We start from the raw sequence: 26,618 nt of genomic DNA on the forward strand, positions 1-26,618 counted from the left end.
ACACTCAACTCTGCTACAACCAGCCAGAGGTCTGTGTCTTCTATACATTTCATCTAAACAAATAGACTCACTTTCTCTTACATAGTTTACTATTTTGTCTGTCTTTCTGTACTTTCTCTGCTTCTCATACTTTGTCTTCATTTGTGTTTAACACCAGTACTACTGTATGTACAACTTTCAGACAGTTAAATTAATATGAACATGTGTCAATAGATGAGACTTTAACAGTGCAACACAACAATCTTCAGAAATATACACAAAGAATGACTATATGTAGATATGTGTGTACACACACACACACACACACACAAACACACACACTAGAAGGCTTGTTTTCACATTCATCTACTAAAGAGGGAATGTTCTCTGCAGTGCACACCTTAAATCTGAATTTAAAGTGTGTACCTATGAGCACAATTGAGGTCTCCAGTACACATACACTGAGAATGGTCTTTTACGTTACGAAGGAGACATCATGTGTCCAGCAGTTTCTGTATTCATATTCACAGATTCTGGATTTTTACATGAGGGAGAAGGAGGGGATGTCATTGATAAGTATTTTAACGAGGTAATCAGTAATATTTTTAATATTAGAGACAAATATTATTCTATGCTGAATATTTTATGTGTCTCCGAACATGTCTGGAGGGGATCTTTAAAAATATGGTTTCTTTCCTATCTGCAATGCAGTCTTAAAGTACAATAAATCCTTGTCAACTCTATGCCTAAAGTCATTACAAGAGTACAATAAATCCAAATAATCCATGAGGGTTATTTTTACATTTCAGTTCCCTTTGTTGTACAGATTTTCTGATGCTATGTTACGCTACTCAACTCCCTTTTTTTAAAGACATGAACTACTGCCTCATCCTTCACCACCAGAAAGAAAATAAAAGCAGTGCTTATCAATAACCTTTCATTAAAACCAAAACATGATAAATGACCAGAAGGTCTAAGAAGACAAAACAAAGTGATGTAGCATATAGCAGGCATTTTCCAGCTCCAAGGCAATTTGTCTCTGTGAAAGCTCCCCGTTAGAACCAGTGTTATGATGCCACAATGCTACTATGATGGCTCTTTTATCTCTGTTCTAGTCTCCAGTGAGCCTGTGAGTTTCATAGTTTTTGGTTGGCCTGGATATTAATAGCTACAGCTGACCATGGTAATGACTAGCTCAGGGAGTGGTACGACACAGCTCCAGCAGCTACTATGGCAGCACAAGTCTAGGATGTTGCTCTAATGAGAAATACTATAAAGACCAACACGGCTCTTCTTATCTCTATTTCTGTGAGACGCTATGGAGTGGGCGAACATCCCTCAGCACTAACAGAGTGTTGGAAGGGGCCGAGGTCGTAGGTTGTCATTTATTGGCCTGTTTAATCTCCCTACATATTTCCTCGCCTGAGGCACAGCACTGTCCCCAACAGACAGAATCAATAGCAGCTACTGCCAAGTCATCCGAGGGCTAACAATAAAAATAGGACAATTACAGTGAGATGGATCAGAGTCTTTAGCAGAAATATATTATTAATATGTTTTGCCTGATGCCAAAAGGGTGCAGGAAGACAGTTTCCGTGGCAATAAAAAAAAAGAGAAAAAAAGCCAGTTAGTTAACTGGTCAGCTGAGAGGCACTGACCTGTTCCTCATACATTAGATCCAAATCTCTCAGGCTTTATACATCTCCTCACGTGTAAGTTGGGAAGCTGAGTTAACTAATTTATGCAAGTCTGTCAGGTATTTTCTCATTCCATGTAAGTTTTTCCTTGCATACTTGTTAAAGAAAGATCTTAGCTGGGAGCACAACTGGAACGAGGAATCCCAGTGGATCTGGTACAACTCCTCTTCTTGTAGCTGCTTTCCTGCTGACATTGACTCTGAGTTGGAAACAGTCCAACACTATTTACCAGAGCACACCTAGCACTCTTTCTAGGTCCCTAACTTTCTTGGATCTTTGCTCTCTGGAACAGCCATTAAGAAAGCTAGACTATAAGGTGACTTCTTCTACTTGGGACATCTCCACTTTGTTACTACAGAGCAAATGCTTTTTGCACATTATTACCAATAAAGAGTTCTATCTAACTAGGCATCCAAAGCAGAGACTGGCCATCCATATGAAATCTATCTTGTCCCTCGGGTTTTTATGTGAAATGATGGCACTCCACAAGTGTGTGACTTGGTTTGGTAAGGGCAACATTGCTTGGTGTTCTATCAGTCTCTTGATTTCTATCTTGGTGTGTTTACATTAATAGCTTCCCTTTATTCTTTCTTTTCTGGGTTTTCTGTCCATCAGAGATGTTCTTCCACTTTCAGCTGGAGGGCCTTGTGAATCTCCAGAACAAGAGGGTCTATAATGATCTTTGCCTGCCTATCCACAAAGGCAACTAGGTCTGTTTATCTTACCCTCCTCTGGCTACTTTAATGGATCTCAAATGCCAGCACCGTCCATTTTGTCGGGTAGCTTTGGGATGATTGTTGGGTTATCTAACTCGTTTATATAGTCCACATCTTCCAAGGCATTGCAGCAACTCAAAAGAAAGAATGAAAAATTGTTGAGTGAATTCTGTGAATTGTTTGTAGCCATTTGAAAACTCTTTCCATAAGTGCAGAGGCAATTTTCAGTGCGTTGCCATAGCAGTCTTTCAACAGGCACATGGACTCCTGGTAACCATGGTCAGACAACATATGCTGAAAGCTTTTCACAAGGTCTCGTGACCTCTTGTGTATTGTTCCAGGAGGTACAGCTTGTAAATGTCTTTCGTGGAGTCACAGTAGATTAGGTCTAGCTTCAGATGACGTGAGTAACCTAATATTCATAAAGGTTGTATTGAAAACTGTATCCTACTTCTTCTTAGATGTCTTCTTTCTTTACATGTGTATGGTATGTGTAGAGCATTGGCATATTCATTCTTTGCACCACCTTTTCCTGGTCACCATATCCTTCATAAATCTAAATGTTAGCATTGGTCAGAGCTAAAGCTGTTTTAATTTTCAATTGCTTAGCCTACAGAGCTGCTTGCTTTTCTTCTTCTTCTTTTAAACATATAGAAGATGCACCAGAGTGTCCACTGCCAGACTTTGATCCACTAGATTACCTCATTATGGCTTGTCACTCCTGAGTCAGTAAAAAGTGTTGTTCATTTAGAAGGATTCGTTCATGACCTGCACACTGCTACTGTAGAGGAGTGTTGACTTCCACATGTACCTTCCTCACCTGGTGTTAGATACATTAGTTACATTGTTAGACACATTCCTGAAAATGACATCAAAGTTGCCCACTGATATCCACACACACCTTTATAATATCACCTCTGCTAGTTACTATAGCCCATATACAGTCAACTTCTGTTGCGGTTTTAAATGATTCGATTGGATACATTTTTAAATATTTTTCAAACAAATGAAAACATTTTGAAGAAAGAGAAAAGACCAGATGGGTGGCTGTGGCTCAGGAGGTAGAGCGGTCATTCACCAACCTCAGCTCCTCCAATCCAATGTGTCCTTGGGCAAGATACTTAACCCCAAATTGCTCCTGATGGCTGCACCAACAGTGTGTGAATGTGTGTGAATGTTAGTTTCCTCCTAATGAGCAGGTTGGTACCCTGTGTGGTAGCTCCTGTCATCAGTGTATGAATGTGTGTGAATGGGTGAATGTGACATGTAGTATAAAAGCGCTTTGAGTGATCAACAGACTAGAAAAGTGCTGTATAAGTACAGTCTATTTAGATTTTGACATAAGAATACTGAATATATTTTAACATATTGTATATTTGGCATATAACAAGAGATGACTAAAAAAGTAACACAGACATAGTGATTAGAACTGGGAAAATGTATTTTCTGCCTTTATTTTGAAACTTTTTCTAATTTCTAATTTACTGTTTATATAAGTAAATATCGTCATATCATATAAGTCGTTTTTTTTATCTGCTTCCATTTGAAGTAGCTGTTGATGCTGCTTGCTATTAATGCAATGCACTCAACATTTCTGCTGTTTACTAGTTGCCTTTATACATTGAGTATAATGTACTGTACACTTCCACAGCACTAATTCCATTAGCACGAACTGAGTCATGTCATACTCACCACTCTGCTGCTCTCATCTTTCTTTCTTGGAAATAGTTTTTTCCTTTCACTGATTATTTCCTCTTGCTTCTTCTTTTTTTTTCTCTCTCTTTTTTTAATCACAGTTAAGCTTCTTATCTAATTTACTATTCAATTTCAGCTGATCTACTTTCTATATTCCACAATTTACAATAGTCATCTCAGTTTATCTGATTCAACTCTTGGGTTTGCAATGCCCAAAATTCTGAAGCTACTTTTCAATAAAACTCAAACTCTGCTTCTACAGTTGGAGTTTGAGTGAATCTCTAAAAATCATGCCAGTAGTGTACATTCACTGCCAAAATTGGGATAAAAATCAGGAAATAGTGTTTCCTGTTTTTACTGTTACATGTGCTCTGAGGAAAAGCTTCATGAGATACATTACGTGGGTTTCAGAGAACTTTTTGCCCTGGTTTCAGTCTCTCCATCAAAACTTCCTCTGATGCTGCTAACAAATCCCACCTTAACCCCAAACTAACACCAAACATACCCTAACAGAACCCAGTGATTGTTGGAGCTTACTCCGGGCTGTGTTCAGCCTGAGAGGAAGCTGTTCTTGGTGTGACACATGACACAGTTTGAGCCGCCAGCTCAAACTAACTTCACTGAGTCCTTTCAACTTTTGAAACCAAACCGTAGCTCTTGCTGAAATTTTCCTTTCTTCATCTTAATTCTCTCTCCGTTTGAGTCTCTGTGTCTAGCTTTACATCCCTCTATCTCTGACTCCTCCGTCTCTTTCCTCTCTTTCTCCGCAGCTTTCGTGTTGAGCTGTGTCTTTCCCCAGCGGCCTCTCTACGGCGATGTATCGGTAAGCAGTCTCCACTCTGGAGGGGAGGCTTTTTTCTCCTGTCTGACGGGCTACCAGCTGCAGGGACCCAGTGTGCTGATCTGCCGCAATGCTAGCACCCCCTACTGGAGTGGCAAGGAACCGCACTGCCTAGGTAAGATGATGATCAAAGTTCATCCTCACATGTCCACAGTTCTCAGACAGGAAGAGTAAAAAGCAAAATCACTACTACACTATTTCCAACAACTATAATGATGTCACTGTCTAGGAATGACTTTAATACTGTTTTCTAATTATCAGGTTTTAAAGATGAATAATGATGGACTCAAGAAAAATGCACACCTATTCCAGCACATATTTATTATTATTTATATTTATATTATTTACATATTCATATAGAATCAATGCATTTCTTATAGTTTTAGCATTATCATTATTATTAACATTTATTATTAACAACAATTTTAATAAACTCATAACTTATGGATTATAATCAACATAAGAATACAATTATTACTTTATGCAATAAATGCAAATAAAGTAGATAAAACAGTAAAAACAAAACTAAAGTGTGTTCCAGGTTCACTCACAAACACCTGAATGATAATCTGAAAGCATGATGCCAATACTGAAACTGTACTACTCTTAAATGTTTAGTGAAATCACATGACACATGCTGGCCATTAATAATGAATTTATTATAGGTAAATAAAATAAAGATTTGTGTGCTAATAAATGTAAAATGCAGGAAGTTTTATAGAAATACTATGATTAAATAATAATAAAATAAATAATTAAAATGTAAATATACATATAAAAAAAAATTACCAACAACTTAAAACATGCATAATTTTCCTGATTACCCTAGTTCACCAACAAAATGTTATATTACCTTATGCAATAAATGTAAACAAAGTAGTTGTTACCAAAATGTACTAAATGACAATATCATTCTCATATCACTTTATTAGCACATTCATCATCAGCATTATTTAGCATCTCTATTGTTAACAACCAGAACTGAAGAGTGTGTGTTTACTGTACTTCAGCCGTTCTCTGCAGCCTTTCGCTCAGTTTTCATCACCAATCACAGCATTTGGGGGATTTCACACTTGTTTTTTTTGGTTTGTCTGTTTGGGTTTTTTTTTTTTTTTTGAGAGGACTTGCAGCCAACTGTTATCTCTTGGAGTCTCGGGTTTTGCATGACTGGCATACAGACAGACAGAGCTGGACTCCCACAAGAATGTGTGGATGATGAATGTTTTTTTTTTTTCCTTCTTGCTCTGATGAGATTGGCTGATGAATAATAAGTGACCATTTTACTCCTGACCACTCTGATTGACTCCGATTCACAGCACAGGGAATGTTTCTCTGAAAGCAATTTCAAAGAGGTGTTTGTGTGGCTGTGCATCTGTATCTCTGCCATCTTGATTATGTTTGTGCGTGTGCGTGTGTGTGTGCGTGTGCGTGTGCGTGTGCGTGTGCGTGTGTGTGTGTGTGTGTGTGTGTGTGTGTGTAAGAGCATAAACCAGGTGTATCGAGGTGTGATTACTGAAGGCTGGGCAGGATGCCACTGGGTTTGCTCTTCCTACTCTGCTTTAATTAAGCTTTGTCTGCATGAGTAACCTTGACCTGATCAGCTGAAAACAACGCACATGCACACACACACACACACACACGCACACACACGCACAAACACACACACACTCCCATAGCTGTAGATGGATTTTCTGTTAATAAATCTGATGGTATCTCTCCCAGATGTTTTTCTTTCTCCCCTCACCATGAAAGTGTACAGATGATTATCTCGACACATTCTGTACGAGGGCTTGAAGTCTCACTTTTTAAACTTTAAAATAAAGGTTAAGGTAGTATAACTGCACTGATGTATGTGCACTTAACAACCTGCTTGTTGTCTTTAATTTAGTGCTGAATCTCAGTTTACAGTAATCAGTTTGTCGATTTAAAAGCTCGATAAACCCAAATAAAAAAGCAGGCTGTTAACGTTTTCCATAGGGACTGTTTCAGTGAAGTCTGGATTATGAATAACAGCCATAATGATTTTAGAAAGAGATTATGAGTTTTTCTAATATAATTCTGTATTCTCTGAGCACCACAAAAAGGTCATTACCATCTAATAATGAATCAGATAGTGGAAAATGTTTGTAGGTTAAAAAAAAAAGAGTATAGGCAATGCAAATGTATTTCAATCAGGAGAGACCAGAGATAAAGTAAAATATGTTTATTATGCAGATGATATTAATGATTAAGTATGGTCATAGTCTTTGGCGCTTGGACTCTGCAGGGAGAATTTTTGAATCGAAGGACGTAAGTCCTGAGCATCAGCATGATAGATCCCCCCATGGAGTCCAGACACTGGTGGTGGTGCTGATGACTTCGATCAATCAATCTCAGGCCTTAAGTCATCTTAAGGCTGAAACTGATCGGGCTGATGAAGTTGAAGTGTTGCATTGAGGAATCTGAAGACTGGGTGGTGATGGGGAGGTGGTGGGTCGCACAAAACAGCATCAAGAGAGCACCTGAGCAGAGAGGGAGAACATTTAAATAGACAGCTGCAATATGATAGGCTGACAATGAAGGTGTGTCACCGTGCCATTGGTTAGACTTGACCAGGTGATGTGAACAGCTGATGTGTCAATTGATGCTCCAGAAATAACAGCAAGGAAAATAAGAGCTTTGACAGAGATCAGTATGGTCTGGATCAGGGTGATTATGTGAGCATACGAAAAGGTGGTCTTCCTGTCTGAACTTTCGCTAAGCTTCATTTGTATAGCGCATTTCAACAACGCAGCAATTGAAATGTTTTACATAAAACGTAAAACGTATCAAGACTGGAAGCAACACATGGTAAAATAAAAAGACATTTAAATATGATTTAAAAAGTGTTGAATTGGAAATAAAATTAAGCTAACATTGAATAAGACAGAAGGAAAATAACAGAAAGGAAATATAATGTTTCTGGTGATTTATATTCATTTACATTTCAATTGCATCTGTCTGCTAGCAACAGTCATTGATATGGTTGATATGATGAGATGTTATCAAATGACGCAAAAGCAGCAACAGTTATATACCAAGTACTGCCTTCTTTTGAATTGCTGTTGTTTGACCTCCTCGGCTTTGTCAATGCCAGCAGGTCCGAATCATTACATAACACAAGATAACAGCCCTGTTGTAACCCTTACATAGTGTTAGACTCAAATTATCTCTGTATCTATTGACGTGTGTTTTAGTTAAATGAATAGTTAATAGTTTTAATACAGTATGTAAGGGTTAAAACAGCAGAAGAGGCTGTAATGTTGTTAAAGGTACCAGTGAAACAATGATATTAAATGATGGTGGAGATGAGGCGCTCCTCCACTTTGTGAATTTGACTGAGATTTAGTGAGTCTTGTACAGTTTTGTGTTTCATATCCACTTTCCTTCCCTGTCCTCCCTCTATCTCAGCTGCCTGTGGGGGTTTGATGAGGAACGTCACCGTCGGTAGGATCGTATCTCCTGGTTTTCCTAGTAACTACAGCAACAACCTGACCTGCCATTGGCTGCTGGAGGCCCCCGAGGGCCAGAGGCTGCACATTCACTTTGAGAAGGTGGCTCTGGCTGAGGATGATGACAGGTAAGCAGGAAATTCAGCTTTTGTATAAGGGCGGTTGAACATAATAATCCAATTTTGGCATTTTGTTAACAGTGTCTCCACATAAAAAACATAAGAAACATAAAAACTGTATTTCTTAGATGTTGAAAAAAATATTACTCTTCATTTAAAGCTGTAGTTGGACAATATTTAAAACTTTGACGTCTCCAGTTGTATCAAAATTCAAGAGATCTGACCTGAGGATGCTATGATTAATGGACTGAAAGCAACATATAGACTGCATTAAATTTCACTGGAATAAAACTATAAAATTCTACATATAGTGGTTTTGAAAGAAGTGAGGAATCACAGTCACATCCATTGAGTCAGGGGTCATTCCAGTGTTATGTGACTTTTTATAGGTTCCATGTCTGAAGTGTTAATGCAAACATTTCACTGACCTGATTAACTTTTTTTTTTCCTTCAAGCAATATTTACTCCATTGATTTCCTAATTCAATGTATTTGGTTTGTACAACTTGATTCACTTTGATTTAGAAGCCAACTGTCACATTCAGTAGTTGTATTCAAATTGTAGCATGTAGACAGAATTCACATACAAACCCTTTCTACTGAAAATCACATTTATATACTACTCACTTTTAATTTGAAATACTTTTTGAAGGAAGTGTAGAGGGAATCACAACATAATGAGGAAATGTTTCTATTTAACACATCTGTCAAGTTGCAAAATGCTGATGCTGAACACATCTGTAAAATGCACAATGCAGTGTCAGATCTAGCAGTACAGTATCCACTGGTTCCACAGCATTATTAAAATGTTTCATGGTTATGTTTGAACATTAGCAGCACTTTATTAAGGTCAGAGAAAGAAAGATTATCTGCAGTGACTTGAAGTATGATATGTTTATTATCTCATTTAACAGAATTTGACATTTAACTGGAAGCACAGCCGTGCATTAAACTTAAAGGATAAAGGGCCGTCCAAACTTAGAGCAATAACTATAACAATAACTATAAATATATAGTTTTAAATATCATTCTAATTCAAGTGGATGGAGTCCACAACACAACTATAATGACAATGATAGAGAACAATATCGTTGGAATCGCTTTCAGAGCGATTTCATGAGCGATAAAAAAGCTGACAGCCAATCAAAGTCCTTCCCCTGACTGATGTATGTATGTGTTATAAAGCAGCTTTGCTCCTCTCTCAGAGGACTGACGCTGTAAACTGGAGCAGGATGACAGAGGTGATTTCTTTAGAGAGTCTTTATTATTATAAAGATGCTGGAACTTTGTTCTCTATTATAATGTAAAAAAACAACAACGTTAGTGGATGTTTGTAAGCAGATCTGTGCTCATACTGTGTGTCACTGCTGCAGCGCTGCACCGAAACACTCCAAGCTTCAACATGTGCTGCAGGTCAGTTTGGTCTGTAAATACTGAAACATCACAGCAACTAGTGTGTGAAATACTTCTGATCAACACACTGAATCAGCTCACACCTCTGAACTCTGCTGCCTTTCTTTTGATTTCTGTAACATACTACAGCAGTAACAGCTCATCAATAATAACATTAAAGTTCATAAGTGTTCACACTCACATCGTTGTCATTATAGTTATAGTTATCATTCTCAGTGTGAACGGTCCTTAAGGCTGGTAATGATGAATTTCTATGATGAACTCATGCTACTAATCGGTACTGCATGTGCATCCACAATACACATACACATTCCAGTGCTGTAGAGCTCCGTTGTTGCTTTGGTTCACATTCCTGAACAAATTTGCAATTGGTCAGATTACTACCAATTAACTGCCACACAGAGCTGCATTACCTTTGGCCCCTGAATGTCTGGGGCCCTGGGGTCAGCTTCCAGTATACCAGTATATATATATTTTCTCTTTTTTATTTTTCAATAATTTTTGCCGTATTTCAATAGAGATTGTATTGTAATACTCTGAAAGAAACAAATCCCAACAAAAGAGAAAATAATTCCCCCTATTTGTAGAACAAAATTAGGCTGCACAATTAGGCTCTTTCATTGTTAATCTTTTTTTTTTTAAATTAGCTGCAAAGATCATTCTTTACACTTTACTTTACTTTACACTGAAATAACAACCAAGACAAAGGCTGAATAGAATCACTTCATATACAATATAAGAAACTATAAGAACATGCCCCCCCCCTCCCCCCCCCCCCCCCCCCCACACACACACACACACACACCACCACCACCACCACCACCACCTCCTCTCTGACCTAATCTGCATACAGATAAATATCACATGTTGGACCTATGTTGCTGTGTCAGCAGTCTTTCTATACAATCACAGGCCAGTGTAAATACTGTCTTGTGCTCTATTAACAGTGAGGTATCACCTTCCTCCTCCTCTTCCTCCTGCATGTTTTTTCACTGACATTCACTCCTCAGGCTTCTCATGCTTCCTACCTTCTGCTTTGTCCCTGTAAGACCATCATTCATGAGGACTCCACAGGGTAACAATTGGCTGTCAGTGCGCCTCATAGCAGTGACAGCAGAGTGTCATTTTAGCAGCATGGGGCTCTCATTACAGAGGACTGAAAGAAAGAGCCACAGGGGGGAAATTAGCTGAATAATCCATTTTGTATACTAGCCAGTAGCTTGGAGCTGCTCTTTCATTCCTTCTATAGAGCTCACAGATATGAAGAGACAGCTGTGAGGAAAGTGATGGAAGAAAGTCAGGAAGAGCTGATGATATAGAGAATTTTTAAAACATGATAAGATCCATCTGCTTTTTTGCATCATAGTTCAGGGCTGCCAAGTGGGAGGGTTTGGAAATAATGAGCCACTACCCACATGACCTCTCTTTGGTCTTATGAACCAACCTCTATTTCATAAGACGTTTTTCTTTTTGGATCATTTGTGTTCATTGGCATTTTTGATATGCACTCCAGATATTACACATTTTTCTTTAAGGATAAGAAAGATCTGTGCTTCTCATCATGGGCGCCTGGTTATTTTTTTTAAATAGGGATCAAATTTGGAAATGTACATACTTAGTATGGGGGATTTGGGGGTCCAACTCCAATTTAAAAATGATTTAAATTAATTTATAAAACATTTCCTGCATTTCTACACCACATAATGTCTTGGATTGAGTCCAGAAGGAGTCTAGATGATTAGTGTAAAACATATAACCCACTGGATAACTTCGCAAAGTATGAAAATTACAGAAAAGTAATTCCAATTTTTCAACAAAATGCACCTCTGATGCTATTCTCACTTATTTTCACTCGCAAGAACGTCCAATTTAAGATTACTGACTTGTAATGTGATTCAGATTTTAAAAAAGACAAATTTGCCTCTGTGAGTTTAGACATTAGTATCTGTTACCAGGGTAACCCCAAATTGACAGGCCTGGCTGCAAAAATGTTGTGCACGTTTGGGACAACTTATCTATTATGAACAAGCTTTTTCTGTGATGAGCATCAATAAAACCAAACTGTGTTCCAGGTTCAAACACAAACACCTGAATGAAAATCTGAAACTGACAACTGCTCAGGATTTGACACCTAATATTGATGCACATGTGAAGGCTGAAAGCTTGTTGAAATTTCACTCACTTTTCTTGAGAAATCACAGGCTGTTCTGTAAATATATGGTTTATTATAGTAAAATTATAATATATATTCTATATTATTTATAGGTAACTAAAACTAAAATGAGTACACCCCTGAGATAGATTGAGGGTGCTATAAAAAAAAAAAACAAGACTGCATCAAGAACAGTGGAGTGAACAGGACAGGAAATGATTATTAGAAGAAAATTATATTTATAAATAAATAAAAACAAGTAGCCTATAAAAGTAACCCTTTAATGCTAGTAGGTTGCAGTCTACTAGGACATTTTTAAAGTCAAACAAGCACAAACTATTTATATAAATGAACTGACCTTACAACACATCACAACATGATTTGGCTAATTCAATCTGAGGGTTGCTGTTCTCAGTACTCACAAAGTCATCTTTAAAGTCTACCAATTGCAGCAAAGTACAAACGATTTGGATGACAGAAGTATTTTGTTTATTTTGTGTCCCTGTAACCATAGTTACTCACTCTCTCTCCTGCCTGTGTGTGTGTATGGTGCAAGAGGAAAGGGAGCGACACTGTGCTGCTGCAAGAGGAACAACTAAATGAGATAACTGAATATAATAGATTTTTGTATATTTCTTGCTTTTCTCCTGATGGGCTGAATAAGTTGCGGTGCTGCTCTGTGTTGTCTGTCTGTGCGCTGGCAGTGTCCAGATCTGTTGCATGAGAGCGAAAAGTGTCAGTTGTATGAGTCTCATGCATGAGACTTAGCAGCTCTTACTTCAATGACAAAAAAACACTAAAGCCATCAGTTTGCTTGATTGTTGACTTCACAAATTGATGCACTACTTTGAGTCATGGAGCTCATTGTGTGTATTAAAGTTGCCAGTCGTGCTCACCAAACAGTACGTGCAACTCTACGGAAGAAGAAGGAGAAGTATATTAATTCTGCCAAAGTTGCATGATTTGCTGTTTTTTTGGAGTTAAATATGTAATATGTATGTATTGATGCAGTTTCTGTGATGGAAACACTGGCAAGGCTGGATGGATCCTCCTGGTCTGACTCTGTGTCAAAGTGTATTTTGAAGACTATAGTTTTAGTTTATATTGAGCTCATTGGCTGTAAAGTTGTTGTTTCAGACTCACAGTTTTAGATAAGGATCACAATGTATCCAGCAGAGTTATTTTCCCTTTTATATGTATTTTTCTTCCTCGCCCAAAATGCAACTCGACCACCCACATTTCAGTCAGAGATTGGTGTTATGACAGTAGCAGCTAATGTAGCCTGGAGCTGCTAGCCTCAAGCTGATTTGAGGAGGGTGTTCAATCTACTTTTTACTTTTCAAACTTGTTGTCTCCAGCCCCAGCCAACTCAGCTAACATCATTTGAGTCATTTCCAAAGTTCACTCTAGACATTAAATACTTAATACAACCCTTTAACAGTTGTATTGCAGCAATAATCCCGGACCTGGAAACACACTTTGTTGTGTAAAATATGTAGAGTTCCCCTTTAATTGTGCTTTATATTTGACAGTTTTGAAGGAACCTTTGCTGCATTACAGGCAATGCAGGCAGCCATTGATTTCCTTTCATTTCTGCACAATATGATAATCAACCGACCAAGTAATTTGATTGGACAAGAGGCATTCCATCAGTGCTGATATAGAACACAACAGCACTAGCTTAACTGCAAAGATGAACATATTTCTGGTTAAATTATGAATGGTTATCAGCAGAGGACAACAGGAAGGAAAGAAGCCTGGATACTTCAGTGCAAACCTCCAGGTGTGCTCACATGGCGTCAGCCAACCTAGGCAAGTCAGAAAAGAGTCAAACTGAAGCAAACACTGTAATGTGAAAAACATGGGCTTTAACCTGCTTTCAGACTTGGCTAAGTCTCAAAAATATTAACCGCTTAGAAGACTGAGCTGAATACAGTCTGAAGCAGTTCTATGGATCCAGCTGGACAACTAAAGGGGAGCTCTACAATATCAGCAGCTACCTTGGGTTTCAGGCTAGTTTAAATCATTACATCAATCGCATCTAAAAAATATGGTATGCTGTCTGGTACAATATTCAGTTTCAGTCACGATATTCCTTCATCCTAAAACATGACGAGAGTGGAGCAAAGTATTTCGCTATGACAACAAAGAAACCAAACATCATAATGACCCACTGGAAAGAGACAGAAAATCAGAGGGGGGCTATGTTTGATGAGCAAAGGAAATCCCCTCTGACCAGTAGCATCTCTTCAAAAGCCCTCTATCTCTATAATACATGTGATTATCTTTGGCACTCGGCCTTTGACCTTCGACCTACAACCAAATCACAGCCATACTGACATTCAGTACAACTACACTTCTTGTTGCTGTTGCTGTACTTGCTTAATTAGCTGACTTCTGAAATTGCTTGAGTTGTGCGATCCTTCACATCAATATATTCGGACTTCTTGCAGCACAATCAAAATCACACTTTGATTAAATAAATATGCAGACTTGATGTTCTTTGTGATAAATTACACATCTGTAGCAGTTTCAAGAGGCTGCTCATTGATATGGAAATACATGGAAACCAATGGCTGTCTAGAAGATGTAGAAGAAGTAAAAGTAGAAAAGAGTCTCTTTTTGGATACAACAGAGAATTTCACAAATGGATCACTGTAACAGGTACATTGTAGAATCTGCTGCATTTTCCAATATATTTAGTACTCTTTACATTCACTGTTTAAAATGTTTTTTCCAACCAAAATGGCGAAGAAACAATCTGTTCACCAATTCAGAGAAACAAACCAAAAAGGAAGAAAATCCTCACATTCCGTTTAGTTTAGTCAGTGTGAAAAGAAAACATAGAGTATAAATGCAAATATAGATTTTATTTTGACATCGAGGCTCTGTTGCGCTCTGTTACACACTCTTCTCGCTATACCTGAGAAGCATAATTTAAGTCATCAAAGGCAGAGCAGGGAGAGATCAATGCAAGCCTCCATGGGGAACCATGAAGGAACAGAGCCACAGATGGAGGCTGCTGCTGTTGCTGAAGTGCTGTGACATGCAGAGGATGAGCACTGTGTCTGACTGCAGCTGACAACACATCATATCAGATGAAGCATCAGATGGACCACTTGTCTGCTGTGTCATTTTACATAAGTAGAAACCCTCATGGGGTTCTCTATGGGCCTGACATCTTTGCATTGTGTGCTTATTAATAAAACATCGATCAAAGGACCTTTGCACCACAAACTCCATGGATGGTGAATTTTATTTAAAAGAGAAGATGAAGGGTAAAATTAATAATCAAATGGTCCATTTACATTTATCACACTTACCTGATCAACCTTGACCTCCTATACTTACTGTGTGCATACTCACAGTTTTACAGCATTTTTTACTTCCATATAAAGTGGTTTATATAATCTGGGTGAACTGTTTACAACCTGTCTGATCATTTGACTCCTCATGTTTCTTGCCCCATCATACTTTCAATGATGCCATGTTTTCACAGCAGCATCAGCAATTACTTTGGGCAGTTGTCAAAAACTGCTAGAAATGATGGCTGCAAAATAAGATCTGAGTTGTGTCCACCTAATGAATGGAAATCCAATATTCAGTAGTAATTTGGTTGTAATTTGGTCTCTTTAGCTGCTAAATGCTCCACTATGTTCACCAGCTATTCTGCAGCTACAGTAACTGTGTCGATCTGCTGTTTATTGCAGGGCAGTTAGTGAACAGTGGCTTTTTACAGCTCTTTCTCTGAAACGAGCTGCCTGCTGCTTCTCCTGAAAATACACAGCAATGAGCTAAACAAGGCCAAACATTCTGTAGAGTTGGGGGGAGCTGCTAGATGATAAGTAGATGATAATTATTTTACGGTTCATCACTATGAGCAACTCCTTTCACATTTCATATTTGGTATGTTTCATTATAAAAATGTTGATCAGTCTAACTGTAATGTCAAATTATCTTTACCATATTTCTGGTAATGGGCTAAAATCACCTGTACGGTCCTTTTAAATTGCAGAGAATTGATTTCATGGCCTGAAAGAACCCTGCTTCAAACATCTCAATGAATTTTCATTTCCTTTCTTCCAGGCTGCTCATCAGGAACGGTAACAGCATAGATGCTACCGCTCTGTATGATTCATATGAGGTGGAGTATCTGCCTAATGAAGGTCTACTCAGCACCTCCAAACATCTCTTCATTGAACTGACGACAGACGCTACAGGCACATCCACGGGCATGGCCATCAGGTACCAAGGTAAGGAGTTCCATTGATGAAATTCAGACAGCTGTACTCTTCTCTTGTCTGGTGACTAGGAATGAAAGAATCCGTGACAGTCTTTCAGGTATATTAATAGCAGAACCTTCTACATTATGATCTACATGCTGTTTTGTACATTACATTTTCAAGCAGGGATATATATAATTTCTAATGTCCAAGGTAAGATATCGCTGAGCTTGTCTTATTCTGTTTTTTCCTAACATTGGTTTCAGCACTCACCATCAGATAGCTTGTCTCTGGTCCACTAGGACCACTTAGAAATGCAATCAGTGTATCTGTTTAGTCTTTCACTTCACTGCCGCAAATGGGATTAAGTCCAAAGGGAACAGCCATGCAAAGTTCCTAACGGACCTCATTACGGCTATTAACAGGATGTAATGCTGTTCAGCCAGTCTTTAACAGATCCCATGGTCCCTCCTTTATCCTGACCAAACCATTATCACCATGGTAAACAGAGCATTCATTCAGCCATATCTAACTGCAGTCCGGGTGTGTGTGTGCCCCCCCCCCCCCCCCCCCCCCCCCCCCTCTATACCATCCTTATCAGAGCATTTCTGGAATTCATTTTACAGATTATATTCAGTTGTACTTGAAACTTGGCTCATGAACATTTATACAATGAATCAGGCAAAACTATATGTGGGTGATTACCCCCCACAACACAACATCAATATGTTTCCACCTTTTCCACCAACAACTAACTTTAGTTTTTAAAAGATCTTAAGCCAAAGTTCATTTTCTGAAGCGTTAAAACCACATCTCTTCTTCAGTGGATGGATTTTATTCCGTTTTCAAAGTGATAGCTTGGTTATCATCATGGTCAGTAGTAAGTATGGAACTTTGGTCATATGATTGAAAAGTTGGTTACAAAAAAATAAAAGTCTCCTCTAATGAAGACAGGCAGTTGAAAGCTCTGGAGTTAAGACTACCAGTAGTATAAACTACCAGTCACGATGTCAGGAGAGCTCATCTTGATGTTAAATTAGCACTCTTGATGTTGGCAGTAGGATTGAAGTGGTGACGTTCCATTCATAAGCCCACAACATCTACAGAGGGTACAGTGAGTAACCTGGCATCCCAGGTACACCCTCCCAGTTCCGTACCTTACTATCTTCATCTTGCAGCCCATTTGTTGTCTTTCCTTTTAATATGAAAGCAGTTGCTGCTTTTTTTCTGCTGCATTTGACGAGGACTTGATTGATTGTCGGAGGGAACGACCCCTCAACTTCATTTTCTTCAACAGATGGACTGTAGATGTAGTAATGAACCCCCTGCATCTCACTTCTAAAGGGAAAATCTTGGTGTACCAGCTGTTCTGGGCAGCTTTTTCCTCTAATAAGCTTCAACATCATATCCCCATGGTGCTGGTCATATCAGTGAAATGGTTTTGTTTGATACTTGGCAAGTCTTTTCACCAACACAGTGAAAACATCTCGCATTCTATGTTCAGAGGATTTATTCGATGAAACTGTTCGATGTTGTACAGATTATGTTTTTTTTTGGGATCAGCACTCCCCCTGCTCTATGCTAGACTTTGGAGATAACTTGCTCTTCCCATGCAACCTCATGTTTCTTCAGAGCAGTTTCAGAACCTCTGTGTCATCAATAGTGAACGTACACAATCGTAATTAAAAAGTAATTTACATTGCTGTTAACATTCATTTTAGCAAGTCATACTTCATCAGCAAAGAAGTAAAGTAATCGACTGCAACATTTTCAATTTAAATAAAATAATTCATGATAACTAATTTAATTTAATTGCAATTTATAAATTTGATCTGTATTCATACCAGCTCATGAAAAGTTTTACATCAGTTGTTCTGGAGGATGGATTGGGATACCCCAATATTAGCCCTCAATAACTTCAACATCAACATAACCTATTCACATATTCATTTTGTATGTCTTTTACTCCAGACGTATGCAGTAGTAAGTATCTTTACTCAAGTACTGTACTTAAGTACAATTTTGAGGTAATTGTACTTTACTTGAGTATTCCCATTTGATGCTACTTTATACTTACATTGCACTAAATATATGATACAACACATTGTTAACCCTTATGTACTGTTCATACTCTGACCTCACTTAAGTATGATTAGTGTAATGAATGTATTTTGCATTAATTACACTTTTAGTTTATGGTGTGAACATGCATTCACAATCACAATACATTATGATGATATAACTAAAGTGACAACATAACAGCCATAATTATTTCTGTTGATTTATTGAAAATGAAGGATGCAACATTAGAATGGTAGGTTTCATGATAACCTTTAACATGTATATAAATCTTTTGGAAATATTTTCATTTTTTGTCGATTCTGGCCCACTTCAGGGAAAGTCATACAATTTCAGGCTTAAAGATGTTATTTAGGGTGTTTGTCTTGCTTTTAAATGTCAAAATGGGTCAAATTTGACCCTGTAAGTGTTAAAGATGAAACCAGTGGTTTCCAACCTTTTTGTCTTTTGATGTCTTACAAAAAGCAGTGTGTAGTCAGGCTCACATTTCAGATGTCTATGAGTTGTTAACAGCTCCACCAAATAGTGATTTTTACCTCTAAACTTCTCACATGCTTTCATTTCAATAAATGTTCAAATGATTCAATATTTCAGCAAAAATCAAAGATTAGAGAAAAAGTCCAAAAACTGAAAACACATTTGTGTATCAGAACTTTATTTTTTCTTCTTTCCTCTCCCATTAATCATCTCACCACCCCTCACATTTATCTGCTGACCCTTTGGAATACTTCTTCCACCACTGCAAGTATGCAATTTGTGCAATGTAGAGCCAAGTACAGTAGGAAGAGAATCACATAGCATAAGCTTTTCTGCAAAGCAGCTAACTATAGCATGCTGAGTACTACGTATGAATATACAGTCACAATATAAATGTTCTTCTTCTGATCTTTTCTGTAGATTCTCATAACTCCTAGGAATCTGAGGGAATCAAATTCATTTCTTCATATTTCTCTATGGTGAAATTGTCAGTATTATGACAATTCTTCCATTAATATTTAATTACATCTATTGAAAATTGTAGATGTTGCCCTTGTATTGTTTTAATACACATTTTCCTGTAATACAACTAAACACATCAAAACAAGGAACCTTTACACAAAACTAACTAGCCAATCACTTCCATGTAGCCTACAATTAGTATTTATGAAACCATGACATGGTAAAAACAAGATGAGTTACCAGCCTAAATGATAATGTGAAAAACGTCAGTTGTGGCAAATTAACAAGAACATTCTAAAAATGGTGCTGTCTCTTAGCAACAACATCACATGGAGATGCTAACTTATCTGGCAACCATAGCTTTCAATTCTTTTTTTGCTAAAATGTCTTCATATCATGACTTTGGACCTTCTTCCCCACAGCCTTTGCAGCAGGCCATTGCTATGAGCCCTTTGTGAAGTACGGTAACCTGACCAGTAGTGACACCACGTGGGCGGTGGGAGCTGTGGTAGAGTTTGCCTGTGACCCTGGCTATACTCTGGAACAGGGATCTGTCACAATTGAATGCATGGACCCCAACAATCCACAGTGGAATGAGACTGAGCCTGCCTGCAGAGGTATGTTTGAAAATCTGACCCGTGTTCATTTCAGCATATCGGTTCGTAATCATTGTGTGTAATTAAGTCAATATCAGTGTGTACATGTCTACAACAAACCCCTGAAAACCCAATTATGACCTCCAGCCCAGATGTCCTAGTGTTCCTCAGAATCAGGTTGGATACCATTTAATGCTATGATGAATAAACTGTTCAAGTTAAATGTTTGGACAGTTTTTCTCTTTTTTTAAATTTATTTATTTTTGCCTTTATTCAGACGGTAGCTGGCAGAGAGGCCGACAGGAAACAGGGAGAGAGAGAGAGAGAGAGGGGAATGACCTGCAGCACAGGTCCCTGGCCAGATTCGAAACAGGGATGCTGCGATTTTGTGGCATGCGCTCTAACCACACGACCACCAGGGCGCTCCGGACAGTTTTTCATCCAAATAAATTAACTCTTGAACAAAATAAATACAGCAAACTCGAACCAAGTAGAGGGACAAGTCCAGTAGCTCAAATGTGCTTGTGATTTGTTCAGGCTCATGTTTAATTACTGGTCCATAAGTTTGTTAACACACAATCACTTTGCTGTAGATCTATTAGTTCATGGTAGAAATGGTTCGATTGGTCATCGTCACTGTAGTAGGTTCCACTTGGTTTCTAGAAGGCGTGACCCAACCTGGAAACCTGGTATAAAATGTATTCATTGTGACTGGGTCAGGCAGGATCTTTTGCTGTTGCCTCTAGTCTCAGTAGTAGTGCGTCATCATCATCATCAACATCATCATCACCAGGATCCAGCCTGATTCTCCATGAGTCCCTTTTAGATTGGGTGTGTTTTCAGTGAACATATATATTCATGAGAGCTGTATTCAGATCCGGTCCAAAACTTTGAACCCGAAAAGATTTCAACCCACAAGAACTTGTCAAGCTTGTCAACATCTACATAGCTCACAGTGTCTGTCCTAATTAACAGAAGATCAATTTAAACTTACTTTACTTTTATCCAGGTTTCGACAGTGCTCATGAAAATGACTAGCTGGCTACACTTAGCATACTTAAAGTCTTAACTGATATATTTTCCCTTTTTGACCAGCTGAACCAACTGTAAACACAACTTTGACATATAATCATTGTATAAAGTGGTATAGAAAACAGTTGCTTATTGAGATAAAATTATAAGCTGAAAGGGGCTAAAACCATTATAGAGCTGAGAGGAAGTGCAGTAGGGTGTTCATTTCTCTGGATTTGGCACCCTTAGGAACACCTGTCACATTATACACTGGATCTATTGTTAATATGAATATATGAATTGGGGTAGCTTTAAAAGAGTTCACCAATTTAGTCATTTAGACTCTTGGACAGTTTGAAAAAAGTGATATAAAATCTAAACCACAGATATTTTTATTCCATGCATTCTTCTATCCTGTCAAACCTGGTGCCTACAGTACCCATAATGACTATATTCATTCAACTGTTCAGATTTAGCTGTGTTAGGAGTGGGCTACAGAGGTCTGGTACCTCACTTCTTTCTAATTCCACAGATGTTTTCCATTTTCCAACTTGTAGTCTTCAGCCCCAACTGATACTGACTCAAGTAATATCACTTGATGCAATTAATCAGACTTCACACAGCTTCCTCTAGAGCCAGAGAAGGCTTTAAACTACTTTTTACATATATGCAGTTGTACTCCCCACCTGGAGACACACTTTGATGCGTTAAATCAGTGGAGTTCACCTTTAATTCTAAAGGTCATGTGTAGCCAGTTATAGGTAGGGTACCTCTTTTAAGTGCACTGACAGAAGCTTGCTGTACTCATTCCTCCTGTTCACGTTTAATAAAATACATTTACATCATTATTGCTGTGTTATATTTTCATGTCTTAGGTAAAATAAGATATGATACTGTGAGTGATGTATTAATGCTTTTAAATGGATCCGTGGTTCAAAATTTGGTATAGACACTTTTTAAGAGGGGATTCTTAGACGCACTGCAAGGGTGTAGAATATAAACGCTATGTAAAGGTTAATATGAGGCTTCAGTAACATCAACAAAATGTCTTTCAAAGTTATTTTCTAGTACAAAATTTCCCTTTTTTTGTGGAATTTTGCAAGATACCCACCAGGTTTTAATGTCTGATACTTTTCATATACATTTATATATTTTTGCACACAATGAGAACTGTGGATTTTGTCCCCACTTTTCCATTGGAGTCATGTTTCTGTAGGAAGACGTCTTTTCAAAGCCAGTATGAACAAAATAAATGATTAAAGCATGCAGAACCTGTTTCAACACTCATATGGGCATGTGAGTATTGTGAACTTGTCCTTTTAATATTCATGTGTGTGTGTGTGTGTGTGTGTGTGTGTGTGTGTGTGTGTGTGTGTGTGTGTGTGTGTGTGTGTGTGTGTGTGTGTGTGTGTGTGTGTGTGTGTGTGTGTGTGTGTGTGTGTTCCAGCTGTGTGCAGTGGTGAGATCACAGACTCAGCTGGAGTGGTACTATCTCCTAACTGGCCTGAAGCGTATGATAAAGGCCAAGACTGTATCTGGGGCATCCACGTGGAGGAGGACAAGAGGATCATGCTGGATATTCAAGTGTACGTATCCACCTTCCACATGTGCCAGTTTGATGTGCCTCCTCAGCCTTTTGCCCTTTGATATGCAAGAAAACCCCCTTTACTGCCAATGCCGTCCTTGGCCTTTTTGAATCGGATCATCATAAAAAAAACACTTCATCTCCTGCACTGATATGTGCACGCAGTCCCCCCCACCCACCCAACCCCAACCCCCCCACCCCCCCCACGTCTTCAAATACGAGCAGTTTGAAGATTACAAAGAGCCACCTCACCATGACTGGTAAAACACATTAAAAACACAACGTGCTGCTAATGAAAGAGCGCTCAGCTTGTGAATGAGATGCGAAAGTGCCACACAGACAAAGGTTAATTAGGTGCAGCAGAGAAAACTAATTATATAAGGGAGGGTTTGTTTGGGAGTCCCCCCCCACCCCTCCACCTCCACCTCCTCCTCCCTCTCCTTCTCCTCCCCACACACACACACTCCTGTAATGGCTGCTGTGCGGAGCAGAGGGTGCAAGTGTACAGCATGGGAGTGTGTGTTCCCTGTGATTGCGGTGCCTAGGTGAAGACACAGAACAACACACCCCGCCGTGTCAGAGCCCGATAAGTCAGTCAGCCGGAGAAAATCATCTGCCATTTGCAAGCAAATTAAGGAGGGCTCATTTGCATAGGCTGCATCTTCAACTCGGTGTTTTTCTCTCTCCTTGTCTCTCTCCCCGAGCAGCACCTGTGCTCATGTTGTACTACGAGAAGCATTGATTAATGGCTTCCTCCGGTTTTTGAAAGGAAGTCTGTCAACATAAGTAATTGCTGCTGTTCATTGAGCAGAGCGGGTGATTTCAGTGGGAGTGAGGGTAGCTCATGAAAACATTTAAATGATACAACAGCCTGAAAACATATGGCAATATATAACTCAAATCTGAGCTGTAATAATTTATATTTTACCTTTTTTATTTTAACTGTACAGTATAATCTTCTATAAATCTGCTATAAAAAAGGCACAGAGCTCAGGAGAGGCCATAGAGAGAGAAAAACTAACTAATTTGTACTCTCAATTGAATAACTTGCACTCATCTCCCCTATAACAGACATGTCCAAACTATTTCATGAAGGTTCATGTGCCTGCAGGATTTTTTCCAACCAATCAAAAGCACACGACTCGAGATCAGCTGATTACATAAGTCAAGCCTGGTGTGCTCCTGCTTGGTTGGAATGAAAATCTGTAGCCACACAAACCTTTATGGAAAAGTTTGGACACCTCTGTCCTATAACATCAGTTACTTCTTGAGGTGCTGATGCATGGTGAATGAAGGGGGAATACAATGAGTTTGATTCACTTCGGGTTTGCTATGTTTTCGAATGTCTAGATGAAGCAGAGATGATATCCGCAGGAGCATGAAAGTTTTAGAATACATTTAAGGCATCTCAGAGACAACACAGTGGTGTGCTTACAAGCCAAAACCTTAAGTATATCCACATATCTTTATATCTTAATATCTTAATCCAAGATCAAATTAAATTCAAGCGATCCATAGGGAGAGTGTACGCTGGATGAGAGAAGTTCATGTTTGATCAAGCGCACAAATAATTCAGTCAAGAGCACATATTCATTTTTGTTTTTTTTCTCTATGGCCCCACAGGCTCTGTTTAAAAAAGTATGAAGTATACAAGGTTTACATGCCTGATCAAACCTCTTTCTCTCTTACATGCATTTAATGACTCACAGAAAAAGTATTCTACATAATATATGTCATTAAAGTCTCAAAGATATATTTTTTCATTCAAATTCTTACCAAACTTCTTTTGTTGTGATTTGACGCTATATAAATAAAGATTGATTGAATGAGTGATTGAATGAGTGATTGGGTTCTTCATGAACAAACCCTTTCTGCCAGAGTCAGAGCAGTTATTTTAGCCTCACTGCTTTTAAGTGGGCAGTGCTCAGATGGAAAATGGTGATGTCATGTAACAGAATTTAGAGATATTTTTTTAACTTTGATTGTTGCTTGATTAAACTTAAAGGTGTGAAGCCACGTTTGAAAGGATTTTAAGGGGTTAATAACCAACAAAGCTAGCATTATATGTGACTTGCATCTCCTCAGAAACATTATTTATGTTAAATCTAGTGCTGAGGAAACCTGACACTGAACTATACATTACATACAGAACAGAAAATCCTGTAAAGCTTTATAAATTCATGTGTTATCATAACATATCATTTATATGAATGTATCAGTAGCATTTTACTGTTGCATGTGGTGGAGTTGGGGTTTATTTGAACTAACTTTATGTTGCTAGGGTGTTTAATCTATGACTCTTTCTTTTTTTTAAGATGATTTGTTTGGTTTTTTGTTGTTTTTTTGTTGTTGTTGTTTTTCTTACAAAAGTGCCCACTAATTATTTTGGTTAAATTAATTTTGTAGGATAGCAGAATATTAGTAGAAAGTAGAATATTAACATTAGAGTATTCAAGTAAAGTACAAGTACCTCAAACATGTACTGTGTAAAAGTAGATTATTACCATGGATCATGCTAACTTTGTACCACCTTCATTGTGCTGGAGCCTTTTTGTGCAGCGCCATCTTCAGGTCAAACTTTAAATCTTAACAACCTGGAGGGAAGTCTGCAAGGAAAGCAAAATATCCAGTAAGATATTTGCTTTTGCCGTGTGGTATGTGATAAATATTACGACCTTTAGGGACCGCTAGAGAGGATTTAGACTTGTACTCTTGTTCATTGTGTGTGTGTGTGTGTGTGTGTGTGTGTGTCTGTGTGTGTGTGTGTGTGTGTGTGTGTACAGGAATAAGTTGTGAAAAGTCTGCAGCTTAAGTAAAACTTTAGGTGTCAGCACACTGCAGTCCAGTTTCCCAGATCCCGCTCTTGGGAATAAACCAAAACAGATTTCCATGGAGAGAAGCATTCTTATCGTGCACAAAGCCTCCTAACTGTCTGAACATATGCCTCGCAGGTGTCTGAGCATTTATATTAAGCTTATCAATAGCAGCTGTTCTCTCTCTGAACGCTCAGGGTTACACAGTGTACGGAGATACGCAAGGCCTTTAAACAAGCTCCCTTGGTATTGGCTACCTCACATTCCACACGCACACACACCCACACACCCGCGCACGCGTGCACACGCACATATCTTCTGCTCCATCTGCATAACGCAGGAGGGACATTATCAGCGGGGTGTATCCGATGACTTTTGTGGATGGCCTTCAAATGAAAGAGGAGGGAGTGAAGGGTGTGATTACAGTGAATGAGGGAAGGGAAATGAATGAAAGCAGCTTCTCTCTCACAAAATATAAAGTGCTGTCCACTGCTGCTGGATGGAAAAACATTAACTTTATGAATCTCACTATCTGTTCAGTCTTTGCCGTATCAAATACCTGTAAAATAACACGAGATTGTAAGACTGATAGCACATCCATCCATCCATCCATTTTCTGCTGCTTATCTTGGGTTGGGTCATGGTGGCATTATGCTGAGTAATGGAACCCAGACATCCTTCTCCCCACTCATGCTCATCAGCTCCTCCTGGAGGATCCCAAGGTATTCCCAGGTCAGGAGAGTCAGTATGTAATCCCTCCAGTGTGCTCTGGGTCTCCTCCCAGTTGGACGTACCTGGAAGTCCTCTATAAGGAGGTGCCAGGAGGCATCCTGACCAGGTTCCCACACCACCTCATGCTGGTTCCGTTCGATGCAAAGGAGAAACCCCTAGCTCTTTCTTCACCAGGACGGTCCGGTACAACACCCGCATCACTGCTGATGCTGGACTGATCCACCTGTCAATCTCACGCTCCATCTTACCCTCACTGTGAATAAGACGCTGAGATACTGGAACATTTTCTGAATACCTGCTTCAGATTATGATGTGCTGCATCTCCCAGAGTCCCAGTCTCGTGTTTTATAGAAGCAGCAAAGTGTGATAGAAAACCTAAAGAAGCTTTTGCATCTGAAAAAAAGCAAGAACCTTCACTCAAAACAACATGGAGAAAATATTTGAAAATGCTCATATTCAAAAACGAAAGTTGCATATTAGATTTTGACAGTGGAGAAAAAGGGGAACCAAACAACACATTTATGATTGACATTCCAAACACTCCTTTATAGGTGTGATT

General features: G+C 38.7%; 1 protein-coding gene across 1 annotated transcript in view; it reads left to right on the plus strand.

Annotated features, from left to right (window-relative positions):
* sez6b (seizure related 6 homolog b) overlaps window positions 1–26,618 on the plus strand; it is a 142,337-nt gene that overhangs the window by 84,368 nt on the left and 31,351 nt on the right. The window contains exons 5-9 of the mRNA XM_062419260.1: window positions 4,858–5,043; window positions 8,358–8,526; window positions 16,168–16,334; window positions 19,745–19,939; window positions 22,377–22,515. Coding sequence (XP_062275244.1) covers window positions 4,858–5,043; window positions 8,358–8,526; window positions 16,168–16,334; window positions 19,745–19,939; window positions 22,377–22,515 — 856 coding nt within the window. The remainder of the gene's footprint in view (window positions 1–4,857; window positions 5,044–8,357; window positions 8,527–16,167; window positions 16,335–19,744; window positions 19,940–22,376; window positions 22,516–26,618) is intronic.

The sequence above is a fragment of the Scomber scombrus genome, chromosome 5 (assembly GCF_963691925.1).
Source record: "Scomber scombrus chromosome 5, fScoSco1.1, whole genome shotgun sequence".
In the NCBI taxonomy this organism is placed as follows: Eukaryota; Metazoa; Chordata; class Actinopteri; order Scombriformes; family Scombridae; genus Scomber; species Scomber scombrus.